Consider the following 27362-nt stretch of genomic DNA (forward strand, 5'->3'; position numbering starts at 1 on the left):
CTTGGTGTTTAATGTATAAAATAGTGACTGCAATTGACAACAACATACTGCAACTACATACTGCTCATGCTAGGTGACACACGTGTGCAAGATCAATTCTGCAGTTGAGAGTGATTAGCAGGTGAAAATGGCTAGTGGTGATGACAGAAACTTACTTCATAAAAACCCATTACCTGAGTTGTTTAAGTTTGTAAAAGTCTTTCCCCAAGAGTCAACTTTTATGTTATAAATGATACTTTTTAAGTCAAAAGAAATCTATATGAGATCAGCAATGACTTACAAGTGCCAAAATCATCTACCAATATTAAACATCTAGAATATAATTTCTTGAACATGGATTCCATTCTAGAAATACCTCACTTCAGGAGCTAAGATACTTCCGTCAATTCCTGCTGCAAAGATGTAAACTGAATTTTGTTTACTAGGAGATAAATCTATACTTTATTACGTTAACAAGAAGGCAACAAGCTAGCAGTGTTGTGAAACTGATCAAATAACTGCAACAAATGAGAAAGTTTTGTTCATCATTTCTTTGAGTATTCCCTATATGATTCAGATTGAACATCAAGCCTAGGATATTTAATAGGATCTGATGCTATCTATGCCATGCAGTGTCTTCCTTTTTTACAAATATTTTCTGCGAGTGGCACTTTTTTTTTTTTGCAACAATAGGAGAGGTAAGGGCTAGGACTGGGAAAAAGAGGTCATTGTCTTAATTAAGGTGCAGCACCTGGAATGAAAATGGGGAAACCACACAAAATCATCCTCAGGGCTACCAATGATGGGGTTTGAATTCACAAACTCCCAAATGCAAGCCTACGGCTACAGTAATAACAGATAAACAGAATTTTGTTAAGAAGGAAGCTATATATTCCAGAGTTGACTTAATGTAATTTTAAAGCTTTTCAGTCTGTTGAAAAATCTAAATATAACACTATAAGTCTGACTCCTTGGCTGAATGGTCAGCGTTGAGGCCTTTGGTTCAGAGGGTCCCAGGTTCCTTTCCCAGCTTTGTTGGGGATTTTAATCCAGTCCGATTAATTCTTCTAGCTCAGGGACTGGATGTTTGTATTTGTCCCAGCACTCTCCTCTTCATATTCAAATATCACATCACACTACCAATCACCACAGAAACACACAATAGTGGTTACATCCCTCCACACAGGGTTGGCATCGGGAAGGACATCCGGCCATTTAGTCCAAGTGGCAGGTATTCCAAAGTTAATGATATTTTGGTATGTTGTTTGTGGCCACTTTGTGGAGTAAAATCTGAATTTCAACCATGAGGACCCTGGGCTAACTTGGGGGAGCCAAAAAACCTCAATATTTTCAGACTTTTTTCATGTTTTCGCTTATAACATCTAAACCATGTATTTTTTTTTTAGCAGAATACACCTATTTACAAAATTAAAGAGTATTACATTTCCTACATATTTCACTGGTCAAAATTTTTTTGATGCAATAGTTACCGAGATACAGGGGTTCAAAGATACAACAAATTTCTCAAATGATCAAAAATAGCAGCAAAATGCAGGTTTTTGTAAATAACTTTCATTTGTCAACATTTCTATGTAAATTATGTTAAGCTTCCCTAAATTTCAACACGTGCAAACATCAATGAGACCACTCACCTCCCCCCGCATACGCGATCCCCTCTTCGCCACAAGATGTACATTCTTACACCCCCTCTCCCCATTTCAAAAACATTTAAATTCTACACTCGCAGCCATCTTCACGTGGGTAGAGTGGAGAGGGAGGTGGTGGGATGGAAGGTCCACTGACCAGGTGCCTCATGTCATAATTTTAATTTTTTCTTCATTTAGCTAGTTTGTCAGTTTTCACTCTATGTATGACTTGTACCTGCTGCATAAGGTTGTGTGGAGTAAGCCAACAGACGCTGCATTTGAATTGGTGTGCCAGAATTACGTGGATTATGATCAAAGACACTTTGGGAGCAGTGCCGTGGTGGTTCCTGATGAGTATCCTGTTGGTAGAAATTACCAGAGCGCCAAAGCAGAAGAACGATATCAACGGTCTTTGCTGCACTCATCAACAAAGTTTGTGCTCTCCAAAACAACATCTGTTACTACAATTTCACAAGGAAAATTTCTCTCCAATGATACTTCAAGAAAAACTTCATTACACTGCTGATGACTGAAGTGGAAGCCAAGGTAATTCAGGTGAAGCAAGCAACAGAAGATGCCAATGTCATGATAGTCGAAACTGCTATGAGGGCGAATCAAGAAGTAAGTTACACTTCCAAGATATGGCCATTTATGAAACCACCTACGCATAGGCTACACGGCTATGACATACTATGTAAGTTCACTTTTCCCCATAGTCCCCAAGACACTGTAAACATTTCTTGGAACGGTCAACCAACTTTTCGATTCCGGATGCGTAGAAATCACCTCGAGCGCTATGTAACCACCTGGAGACAGCTGCTTTCTCCTCCTAGTCGTTTCGGAATCGTCGTCCACCGAGATCTTTTTTTTCAGCTTACCAAACACATGATAATTGCATGGCGCTAAGCCTGGACTGTATGGAGGATGTTGCCATACCTCCCACTTGAATCGTTACAGCAGCTCAGACGTGTGGTGGGCCATGTGAGGTGTTGCATTCTCGTGCAACAAAATCACACCGGCGCTCAATTTTCCCTGCCACTTTTCTTTATGGGCATTACGCAACTGGTTCAATGTTTGACAATAAAAAGCCGAGTTGACTGTCATGCCTTTTGGCATAAATTACTTGTGTACCAAACCCTCCATGTCAAAGAACACTGTCACCATTACCTTTCCTGAAGGTTGGACCTTGGCCTTCTTTCGTGGTGGTGGTGATGTGGTGTGCACCCATTCCATCGATGTTCTCTTTGTTTCACGGGTGAAGTGCTGGACCCACGTATCATCCCCTGTGATGACTCGCTGCAGAAACTCATTGCCCCCACACAATACCACTGCAAAAATGCCAGTGATGATTGGAAACTTTGTCCCTTGTGAACTTCGGTGGGCAGATGTGGGACCCTTCTTTGACGAAGTTTATGAAATCCAATGCTGGTAAACAATGGAGAACACACTGCCATACAAAATGTTCAGCATGTTGGCCCTTTCCTGCAGTGTTATGCGCCAATTCTCTCTAATGATCCCATCCACACAGTCAACATTTCCAATGGTACTGGACATTGCAGGCCTGCCTTCACAATATTCGTCCTTGAGATCCGTGCATTCGGCGTCAAATTGCTTACACCACTTTACAATACCTGGACGAGAAATTGCATGCTCACCACATACATCAGTGATTTCATTATGAATGTCTGTGCAATTCAGCCGTTTAGCTCATGGAAATCTGATCACTGCATGCACCTCCAATTTGGAGTAAACATCCAAGTGACATGCCATTGAGCCTAGCCCGCTCTGCACACACAACACGATGGGATACCACACCAACCTTCCTATCAAGATGTGTCAGCAGTTACTGTAGCTTTCTCCGCATTGGCCACAGTCATGACACACAGTGTGCAATCATTTGCAACACAGCGTGCTCTCGCGGCGAGCTAGTGTAACTTACATTTAGATTTGCCCTTGTATATCAAAAGCTGGCCACTTTGATAGTGTCACTATAACAAGGAGTAGACATCCATCTTTTGGTTTTACTGACAGAATTAGCTTCTTCAAAAATTAATATTTATTTCCAGAAGAGTGAGAGAAGTAACACCCCCGAGGGTTTTGTACTCATCCCATTCCTGAAAAGTCAGCACTCAGGATATTCTCTTCCTTCACACACAGCGAGTGGATGTGACGACTCTTCAGTACCCTTCAGAATTGGGAAAAAGAAGGTAATACAGATTTATGAGGAAAACACTTGGTTCTCAAAAATAGTTGGTGTTTTCAAAGATCCTGAGGCAACACCACACCAAATTTCTGAAGCAGGAGAGAAGTTTCTAGTGAAATTTTACGGTGGAACCATCAACACAGTTAATTTGGAGGATCTGCGATACCAAGCATTTTCATCTAATATTGCGGCAGAACCGAAATTTCAACTTGCCAGATTGCCACTTACAAGAGATGCTGCCAAGTACCACTCCTACAGGACATACCACCAAGTACAAACATGGCTGGGGAGTGAAGGGAGCTCACAAAAGTTACCATCTGCTTGGGGTTAGAATTATACTTGTTCATAGTATTTGTTATACTGTTAAATTTACACCATACCAGACTGTTGTTTGACAATTGTTCTACTTTTTTATAATTCATTGTGCTATACCAAAATATACGAATTTATTTACTTATTTTCTTTATTTATTTATAGGTGTAATCCCCATTACCACGACCATGAATGCTGTTCCAGACCACCTCCTCAACATCATACTCTGCAAATGTACTACAGGATGTAGCAATGGGGCTTGCAGCTACAAAAAAAAATACAGGACTCTGGTGCTCTGCCATCTGCAAGAACTGCGTTGGTACCGCATGCGAAAATTTGCCAGAAACAGACTTCAGTTAAGAAGATACTGACACTGCATGCAAAGAATAGGCCAAACTCTTCGGCAAAATTATAGCTCGGAAGAAAGAAAACAATGACAGTGATAACAACGTGACATCAGTGCCAAAGTGGTCAAGGCATACAGACGACGTCTGACATTTATTTTTAAGTTAACGATTTAAAATCTATTAGGTTAAAGATATTTTATTCTTCAGAAGAATGATATTTTGTTGATAGGTTAATGGTGTTTTATTTAATTAAATTAATGTTTTGTGTGTATCATAGATTTTTTCTAAATATTTTTATGTACATTTGTTGTATATTTTTGTACATACTTCAGATATATTCATTATTAACATTTTTCAGTCATTTTACTTAAATTTTTCATGCTATATTTTATAACACAGTGATTTTTGTTCTCAAACTGTCATTATTTCATTGAGGATTAGGCATCAGACTTTAGGATCATTAATGAACACTGACTATACAAAAACAGGTTGAAGTTTAAGCTTCTGAGGTTGGAACATAAAAGTAACTAATACTGCAAAATCCTGTATTTTTCAAAAAGGTTCATTAACTTGAAAATCGTGATATTCCTCAGAAGAACTGTATATTGGAAATATTTGAAATGAAAATATGTTTAATGAGTGCAAATGATAGCAAATTTAATGCTCATAAATAGGAAAGGTCTACCTACTTGTTTCAGGATAATGGGGACAAGTTATACGTAGAGTAAAAACTGACAAACTAGCTAAATGAGGAATGAACTGCAAATTATGATGAGGCACCTGGTCGGCGAACCTTCCACCCCTTACCCCATCCATGCGAAGTCGGTTGTGAATGTAGAATTTAAATGTTTTTGGAATGGGAAGAGTAAGTTTGTATATTTTGAGGGGAAGAAGGGATTGCGTATGCGAGGGGGCTCATTGATGTTGCTATGTCTTAAAATCTTGGGGCACCTACCATAATTTACATAGAAATGTTGACAAATGAAAGTTATAAGGCAAAAAACCTGCATTTTTCTGCTATTTTTGATAATTTGAGAAATTTGTATTATTTTTAAAACATTGTACCTTGATGACTACGGGGTCTTTTGAAGGAAATTCAATGCTCCTCAACTTTGTAAATAGGTGTATTCTGCTAGAAATGCATGGTTTAGAAGTTATAAGCAAAATAATGAAAAATGTCCAAAACTTTCGAGGCATTTGGGCTTCCCCCATGTTAGCACAGGGTCCATGATGTTGAAAACTCACCTTCTACTCCACAGAGTACCCACAAACAACATACCAAAATAACATTTACTTCGTAATACTTTTCAGGTTGAAAGTACCTGCCTGCAGGACTAATACAACAGAGCAGTGTCCACATGAGACACAGTTCACACCTGCAATCCCGCAAGTGTGGGAAAAGCAGTAGAAGAAGAAGAGGAAGAAGATAAAACTATAACACACCTGTAAAAACACATTTTTATAACACATACAGCACTATAACATACTTGTAAAAATATACATATTTTTACAGGTATATTATAGTGTTATATGTGTTATAATTAGTGTTTTCAAAAGACAGAAAAGCTTTAAAGTTACACGAGATCAAAAGAAGTGTCTGGTGTAGGAAAATTAAGACATTTCTGAAAACAACTGTAGGAAATTCCTGAAAATAGTCGTATAATTATGTCTCCTCATTGTGTTATTCATCTGGAAGTACTAAGCATTCATGTAGTAAACATGAAAAATGTTATGGATTTCATCGTTCATAATAAAATTAAGTCTTCATCACAGAAAAACTGAAAGCTTTTCAATCTCTTGACAGTTGTAGGAGAGGAACATGAAGACTTGCCATATTTTACTGAAGTCAGATGGCTTAGTTGATTTGGTGTTCTTTACAGACATTTCAAAACAACTTAACAAATTGAACAAACTGAACAGTCAATTTCAAGGATCTGATCAAAACACCGTTCATATGTATGACACTTTGAGATAGTTTCGTGTGATGATAAATGTCTGAAAGATGTAACTGAAAGAAAACGAGTTCCACCATTTTCCATGTCTTACATCACTTTCAAAGGTTTCTAAATCAAGAATAAGTAAAGGCTGCATCCAGGGAAGCTTGGTTACAGAATTTAGAGACAGAAGATTTGGTGACTTCAAGCAAATTGAAAATGATTTCATGCACTTTGTAATTTTTTTTCTATAGACACAGTGGAAGAAAGAGTATAGTCTGCCAATTGGGAAGCTTTTTCAGCTGTAGCCATTTTTATTCTTGATCTGGTGCAAGTGAGATTTCCATGGAATGCAGCATACTGAGTACATGGGACAACAGGACAATGCAGCAACCACTCAGGTAAACAATTCTCAGTAGCCTGTCAAAGCCAAAATACTTCCCATTTGACACAAATTCTTTTTTTTGCTTAGTGGTTTTACGTCGTACCGACACGGATAGGTCTTATGGCAACGATGGGATAGGAAAGGCCTAGGCCTAGGAGTTGGAAGGAAGCGGCTGTGGCCTTAATTAAGTTTCAGACCCAAAATTTGCCTGGTGTGAAAATGGGAAACCACGTAAAACCATCTTCAGGGCTGCCGACAATGGGATTTGAATCCACTATCTCCCGGATGCAAGCTCACAGCTGCGTGCCTCTAACCGCAAGGCCAACCCGCCCGGTGACACAGATTCTAGACTTACAATACGAAATTGCTTACCTGAAAAACAACACCTTTGCAAAATTTGAGTACAAAGATTGTATTCATCTGGATATTCTTTAAAACACTGACCCTTCCAAATACCCACTTCTCAAGTTATTTGTTGTTAGAATTACAGCTATGTTTGGGACCACCTACATTTACGAGCAGTTCTTTCAACAACAAAAAAACCTGATTAAGATATGCCAGCCTTCGTGCACAATTAACAGTGTAACAGTGGCTACTTATGAAAATTTCAAAGCCTTGTAAGATGAATATTCAAGTATGGCAATGATTAAAAGAGACAGTCACATGAAAAAAAAAAAATTTAATAAGGGAATACAGATGAAGTGAATAAAGGCTCCCATCTAAATATATAATTTGAACATGTAACATAAAATTGTGAGAAAACCACAACACCAACACCTCTGTGTTACACATCAAAAGAAAGGTCTCCATCTCAGGATTACTAGAAAAATATTATTTCTTTCATTAAATCCTTTATTTGCATAAAATATTAATTAATTTGAATAAGCTGGCAGTGGTGGTGGTTATTGTTTTAAGAGGAAGTGCAACTCGGCAACCATCCTTTATATAACACTAAACAGGGAGGAAAAAATTGAAGGGATCTGACACTTCAAAAAATGAAGGTATCGACCAAAGAAAAGCAAGGACCACTAATAAGGGCCTCGATACCTAATACCGTCGGGGTTGGAAAAGAACAGGAGTTGATCTAGGGAGGTTGGATAGGATAGATGAAAGTGAGAAGCCTGGCACAAATAAGTGTAAGCAATGTGAGGACTCAGCTAAAGGCCTCATGGTCGCCAACCCCAGCTCTGAAATTCAGAGTCCCTGGGGCCTCTTTTGGTCGTCTCTTATGACAGGTTGTTCATGCATACACGAACGTATGATTTGTTGGTAATTTTCACTTTCAGTACCTCACCTACTTGTTTGAATTTACGTTATGTTGTTCTTACCTAAACTGTTTTTGGTTTGGTAGCTTTTCATTGATTTAACATAAGTTCCCTTCGACGTGCAATCATGTCACAGGTTAGATGAATACTGCTTGCCTATTTTCTTTCTCTTAATTTTTTCTTGCTTTTTGATTGGTTGCATCACATTGACATGACTGTTTGCATCATCGGCAACTTCCTTTCTAATTGGTAAAGAGGATATATTCTTCTGTTCCTTTCTACTTTTTCATTGGCCATTTCTGGTTTTTGCCACTGCCTTTGATATATTATTAATTAATTGGAAATTATTAATACTCTTTCTGGACTTCCTTTCTCCTGCTATTGTGTATTTCTTTGTTAACGTTTTTATGTACTTTTGAGTAATTACTACCGTTAGTCTTAAAGCACTACTTTATGTCGTATCTGGAACCTTCTGCAGTGCTACTTAAGGAATGCCCACTTTTCAGCGGCAGTTTTTATGCTACACTATCTTCCAGGCAGATACTTCGCCGCATGCTCTGGAAGGCGGCTTTTCGCTGACAGGGCATCTTCCAGGCTGTTGACCTTGGCTCTGCTAGCTTGTTAGAACTGCAACATGACTCGTCGAGTGCAATTTCGACACTCTTTCAGCTGGCTTGACCGGCATTTCTATTTTTCTACGGATTTGTACTAATGGTAGCCTGGACTTAGCATTCTGCACCAACTTGTGCACCTAGCCTACGAATATTTCATGCAATGCTTTAGCCAGCCATGTCTATTTCTGGATAAAAACTTTTTTATTCAGCTGGTTTACTTTTGAAAATGTTTCTACTGCACTGCAGTGCTGAACTATATAGTTGCCGGTTTAAAATTTGGCAAACTTTTCTCCAACTTATTACCTCCCTGATGGAGAATTTAGTGCTGATTCAATTCAAGCTTTATAATCAAATAAACTTTGTAATTTTTGATAGCTTTAATGTTCATTTATCTAGTTATGTTATTCAATTTAATATCGGTCTGGCCTAGACCAGCCTTCAAAGTCAATGTAACTATTTCAGATATTCTGAAATTTTTCAGGCTTCATAAGACAATAGGCTTATTTATATATGTATATCATGCACATAGCCGGTGGCCATTTGCCTCAAGGACATACGCCCAGTATTTGATCTTAAAACTTTTAGCCGTTGTTTATTTTCCAAACTATTTCAACTATTTATTGTTATTTCTTAAAATATGATAATAAATGTTGTGACTGCTGATCCCTTACTTTTCTCATTCCCCGTAAAACTCAGGAATCCTACTATGGCCTTTCCTAGTTTTCTCTAACAGGCAGGCGATACCGTGGGTGTTATTCTACCACCCCCACCCACAGGGGGATTATTCGAATAATAATATGACACTCAGGTCATTGTAGTTAACTGGTTTGCCGGTAGATGGCTCTATGAACGTTGTCTTGGCTAATCTTTCTATGCCAGCCCAATAGAGGGCTCTGTGAAAGTTGTCTATGCAGATCTTTCTATGTGAGTCTAATAGATACCTCTGTGAAATCAAGTTGTAAAACCAATATAATGGTCCGTTATTGGACCTACATACATACATACATACATACATACATACATACATACATACATACATACATACATACATACATACATACATTATCATTATAGACTGTTATGCCTTTCAGCGTTCAGTCTGCACGCCTCTGTGAGTTTACTAAACGTCGCCACAATCCTCGATTTGCAACTAGTGTTGTGGCCTCATTTAGTTCTATACCTCTTATCTTTAAATCGTTAGAAACTGACTCTAACAATCGTCGTCTTGGTCTACCTCTACTTCTCTTACCCTCCATAACAGAGTCCATTATTTTCCTAGGTAACCTATCCTCCTCCATTCGCCTTGCATGACCCCACCACCGAAGCTGGTTTATGCGTACAGATTCATCCATAGGGTTCATTCCTAAATTAGCCTTTATCTCCTTATTCTGAGTACCCTCCTGCCACTGTTCCCACCTGTTTGTACCAACAATCATTCTTGCTACTTTCATGTCCGTTACTTCTAACTTATGAATAAGATATCCTGAGTCCATCCAGCTTTTGCTCCCGTAAAGCAAAGTTGGTCTGAAAACAGACCGATGTAAAGATAGTTTCATCTGGGAGCTGACTTCCTTCTTACAGAATACTGTTGATCGCAACTGCGAGCTCACTGCATTAGCTTTACGACACATTGATTCAATCTCACTTACTATATTACCATGCTGGGAGAACACACAACCTAAATACTTGAAATTATCGACCAGTTCTATCATTGTATCACTAATCTGACATTCAATCTGTTGAATTTCTTACCTACTGACAATTTAGACTTCGAGAGGCTAATTTTCATGCCATACTCATTGCACCTATTTTCAAGTTCCAAGATATTAGACTGCAGGCTTTCGGCACAATCTGCCATTAAGACCAAGTCATCAGCATAGGCCAGACTGCTTACTACAGTTTCACCTAACTGAATCCCTCCCTGCCATTTTATACCTTTCAGCAGATGATCCATGTAAACTACAAAAAGCAAAGGTGAAAGATTACAGCCTTGTCTAACCCCTGTAAGTACCCTGAACCAAGAACTCATTCTACCATCAATTCTCACTGAAGCCCAATTGTCAACATAAATGCCTTTGATTGATTTTAATAATCTACCTTTAATACCATAGTCCCCCAGTATGGCGAACATCTTTTCCCTCGGTACTCTGTCATTTGCTTTCTCTAGATCTACGAAACATAAACACAAATGCCTATTCCTCTCGTAGCATTTTTCAATTACCTAGCGCATACTGAAAATCTGATCCTGACAGCCTGTCTGTGGTCTGAAACCACACTGGTTTTCATCCAACTTCCTCTCAACTACTGATCGCACCCTCCCTTCCAAGATGCCAGTGAATACTTTGCCTGGTATACTAATCAATGAGATACCTCAATAGTTGTTGCAATCCTTCCTGTTCCCTTGCTTATAGATAGGTGTAATTACTGCTTTTGTCCAATCTGAAGGTACCTTTCCAACACTCCATGCTAATCTTACTACTCTATGAAGCCATTTCATCCCTGCCTTCCCACTATACTTCACCATTTCAGGACTAATTTCATCTATTCCTGCTGCTTTATGACAATGGAGTTTATTTACCGTCCTTTCCACTTCCTCAAGTGTAATTTCACCATCATCATTTTCCTCCTCCCCATGAGCTTGGCTGTTTGCAACAACACCAGGATGATTTCCTTTTACCTTGAAAATATGCACTGCTGGTGGCTTCAAGTAGCCTATGCAGTGGCCTCCACGGTATGCACTAGCCATGCGTCTTGGTGGGTGTGCTACGTACCAACTGATGAGCCCAACTTAGCACACGAGAGTGAAACGCAGGCAACCAAGAATGAGTTAACTGGAAATTTTATAATGTCCAATAACGGACCATTATATTGGTTTTATAAATCTACTCATTCAGGATAAATATTTCATGTTCCCTATGGGAATCAACATCTACATCATCTGATGGCCAGGCAGGCATCAATTTTGGAAATGAGACAAAGTCTCTCACAGTGCATTGGCACTGCTGGTAGCTTCAAGTAGCCTATGCAGTGGCCTCCACGGTATGCACTAGCCATGTGTCTTGGTGGGTGTGCATAATACTAACTGATGAACCCAACTTAGCACACGAGGGCAAAACGCAGGCAACCAAGGGTGACATAGCTGGAAAATTTATAATGTCCATTAATGGACCATTATATTAGTATTATAAATCTACTCATTCATGATATATATTTCATGTTCCCTATGGGAATCAACATCTACAAATCAAGTTATCACCAAAATGTAAGTTGTTGCGCCATATGACAAAATTATAAAATTAAAAGTCTTACAGGTGCTTCCAATAAATGAGATAAATTTTCCACCTAGGATTGGTTTGGTGTCTACTGACAGTAACCTGCATTTCAAATTCAAAAGGAGGCAGTTCCCATTATGCCTTGCTTTCACAGTGGCCATTAAAGCACAGGATCAAAATCTGACAAAATGGGTATTTACTTATCTCGGTGCGTTTTTCAGACATGGTCAGTTATATGTGGTATTTAGTAGAGTTAAAGCTGCAAAGGTTGTCAAAATTAAAATTATAACTACACCAGTACGCCTCTGTGGTGTGGTGGTTACTGTGATTAGCTGCCACCCTCTGAGGCCCAGGTTCAATTCCCGGCTCTGCTACGAAATCTGAAAAGTATGTACGAGGACTGGAACTGGGTCCATTCAGCCTTGGGAGGTCAAATGAGTAGAGGGGATTCGATTACCACCTCAGCAATACTCAAAGTGATTTTCCGTAGTTTCCCGCTTCTTCTCCAGATAAATGGTCGCTTTTCACTACTAGCCCTTTCCTATCCCCTCATCGTGTTGGTGAGACGTAAAGCAAATACAACTATAGCATACCAGGATCAATTACCCAAAACTGAAGGGTATTTCACAAAAAATATAATCAATGAATAAGACGGTCAAATGCAATCATTTACAGTGAACTGTAGCCTACTTACTAACCCAATGAACTCGGATGACAAGGCAAGGCCGCTTGCGCGCACATGGCCTGCAACTCGGATGACAAGTTGGGCCCGCACATTGCCAATGCTCAGATATCTTTCTATAGTCCACTCAGTTTGCAACAGATGGCTCTTGCATTAAGATTTTCGTATACTAGAAGGTTGATGCGAGAGTATGTCGAAGTTTCCCCTTGTTTGACTTTCACACCACGTGTATAGTGTGACTCGGAAATAGTTAAAATTTCTTTCAAGCCAGTAGTCAATATGGCAACTAGCAGCGTGCTCTTTTCTGAATACGAAGAATTAGTGAAGTCAATTAACAGTGTTTTAGATAGTGATTCCAACGACAGTGTAAGTGAAGATCTCCAGGAATTAGAAGACGATAATTTGTGTGAGGAACTGTTGAGTGTAAACAGTGTTAATGAGTCAGGAAATGTATATATCACTAGTGACTCAGAGTGATGATGAGCAAAACCTTCAAGCCAGGCCTCCACAACTAATTGATCACACAACATCATTTCAGGTGAATACATGTATTCGTTCAACTTATGACAAAATTTCACGTTAATATCTTGTATAGTTTTGTTTAAACAATATATTTTCCATTGTGCTGCACAAACAGCTTCTACAGTGGGATTTAAATCTGAGTCAGTGTGACATGCAGGCGTATTTAAATAAGAGTCCATTGGGTTAAAGAGATTCATAATGTTAAAATGTTCTTCGGAGTTCAGTATATTTTCCGTAACTTTACTCACGCTCCCTTTATCATTTCATTTTTAGTCTTTGTTTACAGCTATTGCTGCCACAGGCCACTAGTACTAAATAGATTTTCATTCCAGCCTTCTCTTGTTATTTCTTTGTTGTGAACACTGACGGCAGAAACGGTGTTCACAGTCCACGTCTATGTTTTGACACGACGAGGACTTTTATTTGCGCGATTCTTTTTGTGTATCATCAAGTGATACTTTTAGACCATCCAATTCTACGACTAACGAGCCCCACCTCTAGGCTTCAATGTGTGTCAAGCGGATAGTATTCACAATATAATATGAACTAGCAAAATTTCTGAGACCAATGACCAAGAGGATGAGCTCCTTAGACATGGATTCCACAATGACTTGATTTCTAGGACAGCAACATTATTATATACAGAAATAGAGATACTCTTTCAAATATAGAATTTTGTTGTAACATGCTGATGGAATGCAAATACCTTCCTACACAAAGGATAATACCAGTCCAGAATCCACCACCACCGCCGCCTCTGCCGCCGCCAACATCACAAGCTGTAGTAGGACTGAAAATCAACCCTTTACTTTCTTCTGTTGTTCTCTTACTCAAAAGTTGTTCTGCTTATGTAATGTAATTCATGCTACTGTGTGAATATTGAAAGACCAAGTTAACTAACTTCTAACATAAGATCTACCTCTCCATTTCAACTACATAATAATGTAACAATTATATAAATTTTCATTTCAAGTCATCACAATAAATATACACATACCAAGCTTTTTTTATTAGCTCCAACTCATGAATTAGCTGAGACTTTTGCAAAATTTCATTCTTTAGGCTCTCTCTCTCTTTTTTGATAGTGTTCACTTCATCCTGAGCACTCTGTAAATCCTGATCTACCTGCTGATTTGTCACAGTGACTGCTTGCAACTGTAACCGAAGATCTTCGATATCTTGCACTGAAGAAGACTTGAATTTATCTGATTCAACTTTGATATCATTAAGGGATACTTTTAGACTGTCCCTTTCCAAAGATACCTGGAAAAACAAAAAAATTAAAGTAAATACTTATTTTCTTTAATAAAGAACAATTTAACTTTACACTAACACAACCTGATGATCAGGAAGAATGTAAATCAGATAACCGACAGAGGTCTACTCCAGGTTTTCTGGCTTAGCAGCTAGGTTAGTACAACACACTGCCTTGGGAGTACTAGGACAGAGTATTACATTATTTTCAATTTTATTTAAAATTCTCCAACTTCTTACTAATCATTGTTATAATCAATTGAATAATGTTAAAAATCTAGACATAGTGTGGCATGTTATTAGGGCCCTTAAAACTAATATCAATATTCTGAGAGGTAGCACATTTTGCAAACCACTAAATTTATTAAGCTACTATTTATGATTATTTACAAGTTCACTCGTGTTTGAGTTTTCTACTCAATACAATGATTACTCATGATTTCTTCATACACACAGCCTGGTGATGCGTCAATCTTCTGCCCTCCAGCAAGGCCTTCACAGCACAGTGTCATTCCAGAATAGTTCATTATTCAAGAGCATGCAACCTAGTTAGAATTGTTCAAACAGCTGGAAATAGATACTATCAATGATCTCAAACCAGGTAAAGCTGGGTTTCTTGATGATATATTTCCTGAATTTCTGATAACCAATGACCTAAAAGCAGGGCTTCGTTTGGCTGAAATCTACTCCAACTATCCGTTGCTATGTGCTATGTATGTTATGCGAGATGATGCACGCGCGTGAGATCAACTTCTCAGTTCAAGTGAATTAGCAAGTGTTATTTCACAGTAATAAATCTCAAAAGTGGAAATGGAGTGTGTAATCAAGGAACAATTGTGTTAGAAGGGGAAGTGGCTCCCTGCCATGGGTCCAGATTGGTTATCTCAGGGAAATAAACACAAGCATCAAGCACAACAGCAAGGATGCGAGCAGTAGTGCCAACCTCATGGAAGAGACTGTCAGAAGGATCCCGAACAAGACTCTCAGCTTGGATAATTTCCTTGAAAAAATTATTATAAGAGGCAATATCGGAGTGAGCGACCACACTTATCATAAAGGAACTGGAGAAATCTGTCCAAATCAACTTCGAACTTATACCATACTTAAATAGGAAACTCAGGTGTCATGATAAAGAAATCCAGGTACTCATGGAAGAATTCAAAGCAAGAAGCGAGTCTTTCAAACAATATAGTAGGAGGAAAAACATTTGAATATTTGAGGTGCAGAAGAGTTCACATGAGAACACCGAAGAACTGGCCACAAACATCTTCAGAGGCACAGGCGTAAATGTAAACATAAACAACACTGACATCAGTCACAGTGTTGGACCTAAATCTCTAAGGAAAACTCGGTCCATCATTGTTAAATTTTGTTCATACCATACGCAACAAGAAGTCTTGTATAACAAGCAGAGACTAAAGGACACTAAAGTTACCATCCATGAAGATCTCACATCCACCAGACTCTCCACACTGAAGGGCGCCATCAATGTTTCCATCAAAGTAAATGCTGAACCACAGATGGTGATATCATTCTTACGAAACCCAATGGAGGCAAAGTGCACATTATCCGGCTGCATGACTTACAAAAGGACAGAGATAGTAACTACATGGGCAATTCACTTCACTGATTTGATCTCTATGTTTCATATTTCATTTTATTTAAACATTGTGTAATTCATTTAGGTTAGTTCATTCTAGCTTAGGTACATTAATTCACTCATTTATTCATTTTTCGTAAGGTGGCTGCGAGAACTGAAGGGAAATTCTCCTCTGATAATAGTAAACATTTTTCCTTTGTCACAGTTGTTATTCCTCTTCTTTCCTCCTAAGTGAGAGATCTGCTTCTAGCAAGAATCTCGGCTTAATGTTCAGTTCCTACCTAAAGGTTCATTCATTCTCTGCTCATTTCCACATACTCAAAGAACTCATCCCAGACATAATTGATGTTTACATTCAGACTGAAATCTGGCTCCACAACTTGATCCCTTGGAAGAGTTTCAACTTGCCTGGTTATAGCATACTTCAGAATGACAGAGCAGGAAAGAAAGGTTGGGGAGTATCAGCGATATTTAAAACCTGTTTGAAACCCAAGATAATCACATGTTCAGATAGTCAATACAATAGATGGCCTGAGTTTATTCTTCTCGATGTAATCATAGTCAATCAGAAACGTGTTCTCTGTGCTGTTGTGGTGCCTGTATTAGAATCCTGCACACGGTGCAGCTTGTATTAAGTTCTCACCTGCAGAGTGGCCAGGCGACCAGCTGACACTCTACGTCACCGCTCGAGACCCTATATAAGCGAGTGGGCTGGGAGAGAATGAGTCAGTCGTCCAACGGCTAGTTACACCTTACTTCAGAAGCACAGAGGATGCTCTGTATAAGCAGCTTCCTGAAAGGTGGACTGAAGCTAGCTCGTGAAGTTTCCACCTCTAGATCCCCTGACATCTCTCCAAACTTTACATTCTCAAATCTTCAGCTCTTGAATAAGCACTTTGACTTTGCAAGTCAGTTGCTGTTCAACATTTCTCCCTCAGCAAGTCTTCATTTAGTTTGTGTACTGGCAACATGTAAATATTGTATTTATCTCAAGTGTTGTAATAATCTGTTTATGTGACAAAACCGTCTGTTGTATGAAAATACTTTTTCTTCAGCAGAAGCTGGACTTTGAGTTTAATGAGCAAGTGGCACATATTTTGCAATACTGTATCACTGCAATTCTCCTTTAATAAAATTTTGTTTTGTGTGTGTGTGTGAAATAACTCTCTTAATACACAACACGAAACTGGTGATGAGGAAAAGTTCGTACAGCAAAATCAAGCCTTCACCAGTACAGTACGAGACTGACAGCATACGTGTGCAGTACAGCACTGCTCAGGCACTACACTGTTTGCAATCAGACTTCCAGAGCAGTTCTCTGTTCGGTATTTTCTCGGAGTATACCTGCCAATTAGGGCTTATGACATTATTTCTTCAACATGTCGAACCCCTTTCCACTGGAAGCTATCTTACAACAAATCCAATAGCAGCAAACAGCCTTCGTACAACAAATACAACAGCAGCAAACAGCCTTTGCTGAAGCTTTAAAGATATTCGCTCTTCAGTGGCAGATTCCTGCAGTTCCCGCGTTCGCCCCTTTTGACATAACCAAAGAAGAGTGGTCAGTCTATTATTCTACACTCTAACAGCATTTCATATGTCACAGTATTCAGGACGAAGTGTGCCAGAGAGCCCTCTTCCTCAGTTTGGTCGGCAACGAGACCTATGAATTATTTCAGAAATAGAGTCCTGAAGACAACATCTCCGAGGTTCCTTTTGCCCAGTTAATTGCTAGGTTGACAGGACACTTCATGAAAAATCCTCACATCATAGTAGCAAGATTTAAATTCTTTCAATGCCGCATGAAAGCAGGACAGACCCATACAGATTGGATTGCAGAATTCGTGGCATTGCTAAAACTTGCAAGTTTCATTGCGAGAAACCAGACTGTAATACAAATTACGCTGATTCCCTCATCCGTGACATGGTCATATTACACACTCCTGAAGACGAGGTCTGCTTTGACGCTGTCAAACACAGCAACCCACCTTTAGAGGATGTTCAACGTTTAGCAGCCGTATATGAGATGACGAAACGGACTAATGCAGAAATCACTCAGACTGGTGAGATAGCTCAGCTTATGCATCCCTGCAACATACAAGCTATGTCTCCCGGTCGCAAGGCCAGCCCACCTGTAGTGACGAGTAATCATTGCGGAAAGCCCAACTGAACTCAAAATGCTACGCATAGTCAACAACAATTTACGGGCAACTTACTGTCCTGTTGCGGTTGTCATAAGTATCATGCTCAGCGTGAATTCCGATCATTCAAGGCCATTTGCTCGAATTGTCAGAAAAAAGGCCACATCCCCGAACAGTTTGTCGTAGCATGCTGATTCTTCAAGACCATTTGTTTGAATTGTCAGAAACAAGGCCACATCCCAACAGTTTGTCATAGCAAGTCCCACTCAGTCAATCGGCCTTCCAAGAGAACAGACCAAAATGCGATGGAAATCGATCAACTTAACCAGGTTGTTCCTACTTTAACCAGGTTGTTCCTACTCGGGATTAAAGGAAAATTATAATTCCACTTAACTTCCACCAGCAATCTGTACATTTTCAACTCGACACTGGCTCTCCTCTTACTATCATTAATCTAGCTACATATCATTACCTTGGAGCACCTCCATGTTCAGCATCCGACATTCAACTCGTCACTTTCAATAAACGGAAAATTGACATTAAAAGGTCAGATCTGCATCTCCGCTGCCTACAAAGGCATTCACCGCCAGGTACAGTTATTCGTAGTTAATAACTACAACTCCTCTGATATTATGGGAAAGGATATGTTCAATTTTTTTGGTTTCCAACTTCACGATGGAGTTAATATTCTTACAGACATGTAGCCCACTACCGATGGGACTCACCTACTAGAGCAATTTCCTGCCATATTTGACTCTACTTTAGGTACAGCTCAAGGGTTTATGGCTCACATACAATTGAAGCAAGGAGCTACTCCCTGTTTTGTTTTTTTCCCTGAGCCTGTCTGGTCGCATTAGCTCTTAAAGAGCAGGTTACCAAGAGTTGACATGATGGCAAAATGAAGGAATTGTCTCCCCTGTTAATTTTAGCCGATGGGCTACTCCTCTTGTTGTTGTCAGAAAACAAGATGAAGGTATTCGGCTCTGTGGAGATTTTTGATCAACTATAAACAGTCAACTAGAAACCGACATGTTTCCAATTCCCTGTCCAGAGGAACTTTTTCAGCAGTTGTCAGGCGGAAAATACTTTTCTGAGATAGACCTGAAGGAGGCCTATCTACAACTTCCTCTAGATGAAGAATGAAAACAGTACCTTACTTTGAATATGCCATTAGGCCTTCCACAGTTCCAGAGACTTCCTTTCGGTGTAGGTTCATCTGCACCAATATTTCAGAGGTACTTGCAGCAGATCACGGGTTTGATCCCTGGTTGCACGAACTGTTTGGATGACTAAATAGTGACAGGTAAAGATCACCAGGATCATATGAACAATCTTCGACTCTTGCTGACTAAATTACAAGAGAACGGCTTGCATGCCAAGCTAGAGAAAAGTACTTTTTTTCCGTCCGCAAGTCCAATACCTCGGACACATCATTGACAAGCACGGTATACGCCCTAGTGAGACCAACACAGCAGCCATTCTTAACTCTTTCCGGTCTAACTGTGAGCATAGCTCGCAGCGGCCAAAATTACGTTCAGGCATAGCCCGTAGTAAGGTTTAACAATTCACTAAAAATTGAGAATGAAGTATGCACGCATTCTGGTGGTTACATCATGTTTCTTCATGTATTAGTTACAAGAGTATTTAAGCAGATGGCAGTATTATATGTCTAAGTCAGAGAATTTACGATATTTTCGATCAACATGCATCAGTAGATGCTGTTACTCAGTGAGCTCTAAGACATGGCTTCTCGCGGCAAACATGTGCTTGACGAAAGTTATATTTTCGATATTTTATGATATATTATAAGTTTATGTGCAAATGAACATATTATTGACGTATGAATTCGAAACAACTTCTTACATTTCATTATGATTGGAGTTCGTTTTATGGCCTAGCGCATGTTCTCGCATATTTCAAATTTGCGTGAATACGTAAGATTGTCTACATATTAGTAGTCTATTTAGAAGACTGTATTTTCTCTTTCTCAGAAGTCTTTTGTGGTAAATGGAACAATATTTTTACATTTTAGTAACTTTGGACAAAATTTAAAGATTAAAATAAAATTTCATGAGAGCTCCCATTTTCATTATTGTAATTATTACTATTATTATTGAAAAATTATTATTTTTATATCGTACTCATTATTGTTGTTGTTTTTTAATTGCAATGCACATTTTATATTAGCAAAATAGGGTAAATATAACAGTATTTCAGAAAATTGTACTTGCTTAGTTATTCGTCAGACATTTTTTCCATTCGCGAAAAAAGTATAATTTATAAACAATTTTAAAATCTCAAGTGATAGTTGACATAATACAAACAGCATTTTTTCAAAACTAGATACTCAAACAAGCACAAAGAAAAAAGAATCATGCAAATATCTCCTACAGGTACAGAGATATAATGTTTTAAATATCCTTAAAAATGCTCAGTCCAGAACGTTTGTTAGAGATATAAAGGGCCAGACTGGAATGGGTTAACATGCCTGTGCTCCAGAATATCAAGCAACTGCAATCATTCCTAGGCAAAGCTAATTAATACATGAAGTTTATCCCTTGCTTTGCATCAGAAACAACACCCCTTAATGCATTGCAAAAGAAAAGCATGAAGTTTCCATAGTCAAAGCACTGTCAAGAAGCATATCAGAAGATAAAGACAGCCTTAATCAAACCTACAAAGTTGTCACATTTCCAACCAGGCAAGCTTGAGATGCTAGCCACTGACTCTTCAGATTACAGTTTAGGTGCAGTCTTTTCTCAGAAAGATGACAATAGACATGAACGTCCCATAGCTTTTGCTTCTAAGACATCAATGGAACTACACCCAAATTAAGAAAGAGGCCTCGGCTATCATTTATAGTGTTCGCTGTTTTAATGAATATCTCTATGGCAACCATTTTCTGATCATAACAGATTATAAATGTCTTGTACATTTGTTCAACCCAGGAAACAAGGTTCCGGAACACACTCTCTGCAAACTCAAAAGGTAGTCATTATTCCTCTCGGAATATTCATACAAGATCAAGTATGGCAGCACTACTCAACATTACAACATTGATGCTTTGTCTTGTCTTCCGTCAGGCACGGATACTACCTTTGATTCCCAAGAAACAGAGTAATTAGAATTGGACATCGAATTAGAGGACACAGTCTTCACTTTCCTGATAGAGGCTCGCACAGTAGCGAAGAATGCTGATAGTGACCAGACTCTTGCACAAGCTCAAACTTATGTTTGTAATGGATGGCTCCAGACTGTGAAGCTCTCTGATCAATTATAAGTATATCACAAGATGCAGGATCACCTATCCGTCCGCTCAGGTGTTCTCCTTCTTGAGACCAGCACTCATGTCCGAGTCCTCATTCCACATATTCTTCAACAATCAGACCTCCATCTACTTCATGAAGGATATTGGGGCATTGTTAGTACTAAACAGTTAGCTCGTCAGCATTGTTACTGGCCTGGTATTGATATAAACAGATTGAAAGGCTCAACCAACATTGTGACACGTGTCAACGACATCAAAATCAGCCGCAGTCCGATTTCTCTCCATGGCCTCCCGCAAATAAACAATGGGAACGACTACATGTAGATTATGCAAACCCATTCCTGAATTCTATGTGGTTCATAGTCATTGATGCCATGTCTAATTTCCCTTTTGTGGTGCAAATGCATTTCACCACCACAGAAGCCATTGTTCGTGCCTTACAGAAAATTTTTACTACCGAAGGCTTACCTCAGACTATTATTTCTGACAATGGTCCACAGTTTGTATCTGCCAACTTTCAAGATTTCTGTGAGCCGAATGGCATACACCACATACTGGCACCACCCTTTCACCCTCAGTCCAACAGTGAAGCTGAATGGTTTGTGCAGACCTTCAAGAGAAGTATGCGTAAAGCTCTGCACACTGGCATCAACAAGGAACAAGCCTATCTACAGCTGTTGGGCTCCTATACGACAATCCCTGGCAATGACAGCCTCAGCCCAGCCCAGAAACTACATGGACGTCCTCACAGAACATGACCTCTGTTACAGCCCCTTCCTGAAAAGCAGTCACTCCATTCCAGGAAGCTCCAGCCCGGAGATAATGTTTTCGCCAAGACTTTTCGGCAACATCCAGCCTGGGTCCCAGATACCATTCTCCAAACCCTTGGAGTCTGGTTCTATTAGGTCCATACGGAGCACAGAACCATCCATCACCAACAAGATCATCTGCACCGACGCTTCAATGCAGCACCAGAGGTGGACTCTCCAACACCCCAGAGGCAAGCTATCATGGACCGTGCATTAGACCGACTAACTGGTATGGGTTCTTTTCAGGAGGAACTTTCCTTGCCTACACTGGACCAGCCCGTCACCACCATAACAAATTTAGAGAACTCTCCACCTCAACTTAGCCGACGTGGCAGCCACTGTCACCCACGCCATACCAGCGAACTTAGGAGGGGAGTGTGTTGTGGTGCCGGTATTCGAATCCCGTGTGCAGCGCAGCTTGTATCCAGTTCTCACCAGCAAAGCTGGCCAGGCGACGAGCTGACACTCTACGTCACCGCTTGAGACCCTATATAAGGGAGTGGGCTGGGAGAGAATGAGTCAGTCATCCAACGCCTAGCTACACCTTACATCAGAAGCACACAGGATGCTCTGTATAAGCAGCTTCCTGAACAGGTGGACTGAAGCTAGCTCGTGAGGTTTCTACCTCTAGACCCACTGGCATCTCTCCAAACTTTACATTCTCAAATCTTCAGCTCTTGAATGAGCACTTCGACATTGTAAGTCAATTACTACGCAACATTTCTCCCTCAGCGAGTCTTCATTTAGTTTGTGTACTGGCAACATGTAAGTATTGTATATATCTCAAGTGTTTTAGTAATCTGTTTATGTGACAAAACTGTCCTTTCTATGAAAATACTTTTTCTTCAGCAGAAGCTGGACTTTGAGTTTAATGTGCAAGTGGTACATATTTCACAATACTGTAACATTGCAATTCTCCTTTAATAAAATTTAGTTTCATGTGTGTGAAATAACACTCTTAATACACAACATATGTGGTGCACAAACCATTTGCGATTGGACCACTGGAGGACATACAGAGCATATTGTTACGAGTACTTCCCCAATACGAATACGTAAGGGCCGATGACCAAGATGTTAGGCCCTTTTAAACAACAAATATGTAATTGTTATGGGTGACTTCAATGCAGACTTTGGTAACAACAATCCCAAATCCCAGCATCTAATGAACATTACTACATCATGCATTATGAGCATTTTGAAAACTCTCCCTAAACATCACACCTGCACGTCACACATGACAACTGACTTAATGATTGTACAGAATACTGATAAAATACTACAACACAGAGAGACATCTGTACCAGGAATTTTAGCTCGTGGCTTCATTCACATGTCTTACTCTTTAAAGATCTGGAAGACTAAGCCAAGGATTATCATATTCAGAGATCTCTTCTAATTTGTCTACAGTACGCTTACTGAAGACACTAGATGTTCCATGGCACCATGTACAAACTTATGATGATACTGACATTAGTGTAAATATTTTGAATGAATATCTGACTGCACTCTATAACCGACATCCTCCTCTGAAAACAGTTCAGGCAAAACAAGCCCCAGCACCATGGCTAAGTCCAAAGCTGAAGGAACTAATGGCAAGACGAGATGCCACACACAGGAAGTTCAAGCAACAACCTACACAAGACAATTTTGACTATTTAAATGGCTATGAAATAAGACATCACAATCAGACGCAACAATAGAATCAGATATGCACATACCATGTTAAGACAGGACAGCAGATTTGCTATGGTATGTAAAGAACTAAGAAACATGGGAACTGGTAGACAAAGGGACAACCATGATAACTGATGAACCCCTGGACTCACCTAATACATATTTCACCATTTTTGGACAGGGTGAAGAAACATGAAACATTACACAGCAGTTACAACTTCCCTGCATCGAGAGAGAGAGAGAGAGAGAGAGTGAGAGAGAGAGAGAGAGAGAGAGAGAGAGAGAGAGAGAGAGAGAGAGAGAGAGAGAGAGAGAGAGAGAGAGAGAGAGAGAGAGAGGAGAGAGAGAGAGAGAGAGATGAGAGAGAGAGAGAGAGAGAGAGAGAGAGAGAGAGAGAGAGAGAGAGAGAGAGAGAGAGAGAGAGAGAGAGAGAGAGAGAGAGAGAGAGAGAGAGAGAGAGAGAGAGAGAGAGAGAGAGAGAGAGAGAGAGAGAGAGAGAGAGAGAAGAGAGAGAGAGAGAGAGAGAGAGAGAGAGAGAGAGAGAGAGAGGAGAGAGAGAGAGAGAGAGAGAGAGAGAGAGAGAGAGAGGAGGAGAGAGAGAGAGAGAGAGAGAGAGAGAGAGAGAGAGAGAGATGAGAGAGAGAGAGAGAGATGAGATGAGAGAGAGAGGAGAGAGAGAGAGAAAAAAAAAATTGTACTTTTCTCATGTCAATCCTGCACAAGTTAGAATAAAATCAAAGTCCAAAGGGATAGATAACATAGAGAGAGAACTAATTAACAGAATATTTTATACAGTATAATTTTAACAACTATAACTCACATATTTAATCATTCACTAATGGCTGGCAAGTTTTCCTCCTTACGAAAAAATGCTGTTGTCGCCCTGCTCCCTAAAAAATTACCATCTGAACATGTTACTGACTAATGACCAGTAAGCATCTTGCCAGCTCTTTTGAAAGCTTTGACATACATTGTACACCAACAACTGTCCAGTTCATTGCAAATATTCTTAAATATTCACAATATTCTTAAAAGACATCATTCTGATTTTCAATGCAACCATAGCACTACAACCAAACTACAAGGTTACAGACGACATTCATAACACAATGGATAAAATGAAATGAAATGGCATATGGCTTTTAGTGCCGGGAGTGTCCAAGGACATGTTCGGCTCGCGAGGTGCAGGTCTTTCGATTTGACACCCGTAGGCGACCTGTGCATCGTGAAGAAGATGAAATGATGATGAAGACAACACATACACCCAGCCCCCATGCCAGCGAAATTAACCAAAGATGGTTAAAATTCTCAACCCTGCCAGGAATCGAACCCGGGACCCCTATGACCAAAGGCCAGCACGCTAACCATTTAGCCATGGAGCCGGACACAATGGATAAAAGACAAGCTACAATCCTAGCTCTTCTTGATTTCCAAGGCTCTGGACTCAGTTCACATACACATATCCTATTTTCCAAATTATTTAAGCTCCACTTTTTTGACAGTCACCAGTGAATGAACTCCTTTCTTCCATGAATGTCAGCAGTGTGTAATGCACCCCGCTCACCCCCTGAGTCCCAGGCTAGCATTAATCTCAGGGGTGTCCGGTTTAATTTTAAAGATCATAATAAACTAACTAATAATCTAACTATAGATAAAGGTGCACAAATAAACACAGGGATGAATGGGGCATGCAAATTAAGGTAGGGGAAGGCTCAATCATAAACACAAATTAAAGGACTCCACAACAGGACTGGGAAGTCACACTTTAAAATAATCATGGGCATCCATAACTACAATAAAAAGAGCATGAGAATGGTTTCCTTTGAAAAATGCTATAAGGAGCAGTTTATTGCAACATTTGGTGCAATTAATTCATATACAATTTACCAATACTGATGTGACCGGAGAATAAAACACAAGATTCTTGCTCTACTGCAAGTGGTGTGGATAAATTTTACAATACCAACCCTGTAAAAAAAAAAAAAAAACACACATGGGGTTTGTTCCACCTTAATTAGTGTGAATTGCTGGAGCTTGTTCCATCATCTGTAAAAAAAAAAAAAAAAAACACACATGGGGTTTGTTCCACCTTAATTAGTGTGAATTGCTGGAGCTTGTTCCATCATCTGATCCCTTGAGATCGAACCAGCGTTCGTATGAATGGGTGGTTCCCATGGACGACCCTCTCGGATACGAGAGCCTGAGAATAAAATAAATTTTACTTTTGGCTTCTCGTGCGAGGCCCACTGGGTTATCCAAATCTTCCTGTTAATACGCTAATGGCCCCCCGCTGGTATTCGCCTCGCCTTGCAATTGTGATAGAATAATGCCTCTGGCGCCATTGTGACCCACAGCCGATTTGTTCACATCTACACTTCCTTCGACCTGAAGTTTGTTCACTGATTTTTCCCATTTCAATATGTGTAACTATCCTCCTTCTGATATCAAATCATGATTAAGTCATGTGCTATGCCACCCGGGTACATTATTCCTCATGCCTAGACAAAAAAAATCTTGTGAGCATCATGAGATTTTTTTTAATGACCTGTCCATATCATCCTCTTCATGATTAGATATCAGCTTCTTTCCTCTGCAACGGCTATTGCTTTCGTCCCTCAGACTTTGATTACTTGCTCTCAATTCCTCATTTTGCCGTTGGATCAGATTGATCATGTCAACAAATTCCTGCATGTCGCTATCAATTTCTCCACACTCCAGACATGGTCTTGCTACAATCGGCATTTGTATTAACTGGACTTCTTCTTCCCTTCCATCTTCTTCATCCTCATCTTCACTTCATATTCTTGCTGGTCTTCATTTTCTTCCTGTTTGTTCTCTGCTTCCTCTCGATTAATTCATCTAACTCCAAGCTGTTGCTCAGAATTGAACATCAGTGCATTCGGATTCAGGTTACCACCCTCCTTTCTTGCTTGTTGTAACTGCCAGCTTTCTGCTCCCGTTACTTCATTTTCACGGGCTCCATTATGAATTGCCTCCTTCCACCTTCTTTTATTTAGTTCCTCAATATACTGCCTGGATTCCTTGTATCGGCCCTCCTTCTCTTGACAAGATTCTTCTGGGTAGTATCTCCAGTTCCCTCGGTTCCTGGTCTGATAAGGCCTGTTATTATTCCTCTGATATCCATAGTATCCCCAGTCACCTTGGAATTGGCCTCTTTGGTTTGCTGGTTACTTTCCGCAACATTTTTTGGTCTAATCCACTGTTACAAGTAATGAAAACCATTTTTTCTGTATTGAAAGAATCTTAATAATAAATGTAAGAAATTTATTTAAACTTCAACCTATTCAATACAGTGCAAGATGTTAACGTGTTACTTAAACATAAATAAAATAGTTGAGACATATTTCGCCCCTTTTGTAGGGCATCATCAGTCATATCAATACCTCAAAGTTCTACCAGACGTCTGGTTGGAAAATTGTAAATCATGTTGC

General features: G+C 39.6%; 1 protein-coding gene across 3 annotated transcripts in view; it reads right to left on the reverse strand.

Annotated features, from left to right (window-relative positions):
- LOC136864219 (early endosome antigen 1) overlaps positions 1-27362 on the reverse strand; it is a 576229-nt gene that overhangs the window by 188781 nt on the left and 360086 nt on the right. For all 3 annotated transcript variants that reach the window (XM_067140939.2, XM_067140936.2, XM_067140937.2), the window contains one exon: positions 14159-14424. In XM_067140939.2, the coding sequence (XP_066997040.2) occupies positions 14159-14424 (266 nt within the window). The remainder of the gene's footprint in view (positions 1-14158; positions 14425-27362) is intronic.

Source organism: Anabrus simplex, chromosome 2 (genome assembly GCF_040414725.1).
Source record: "Anabrus simplex isolate iqAnaSimp1 chromosome 2, ASM4041472v1, whole genome shotgun sequence".
In the NCBI taxonomy this organism is placed as follows: domain Eukaryota; kingdom Metazoa; phylum Arthropoda; class Insecta; order Orthoptera; family Tettigoniidae; genus Anabrus; species Anabrus simplex.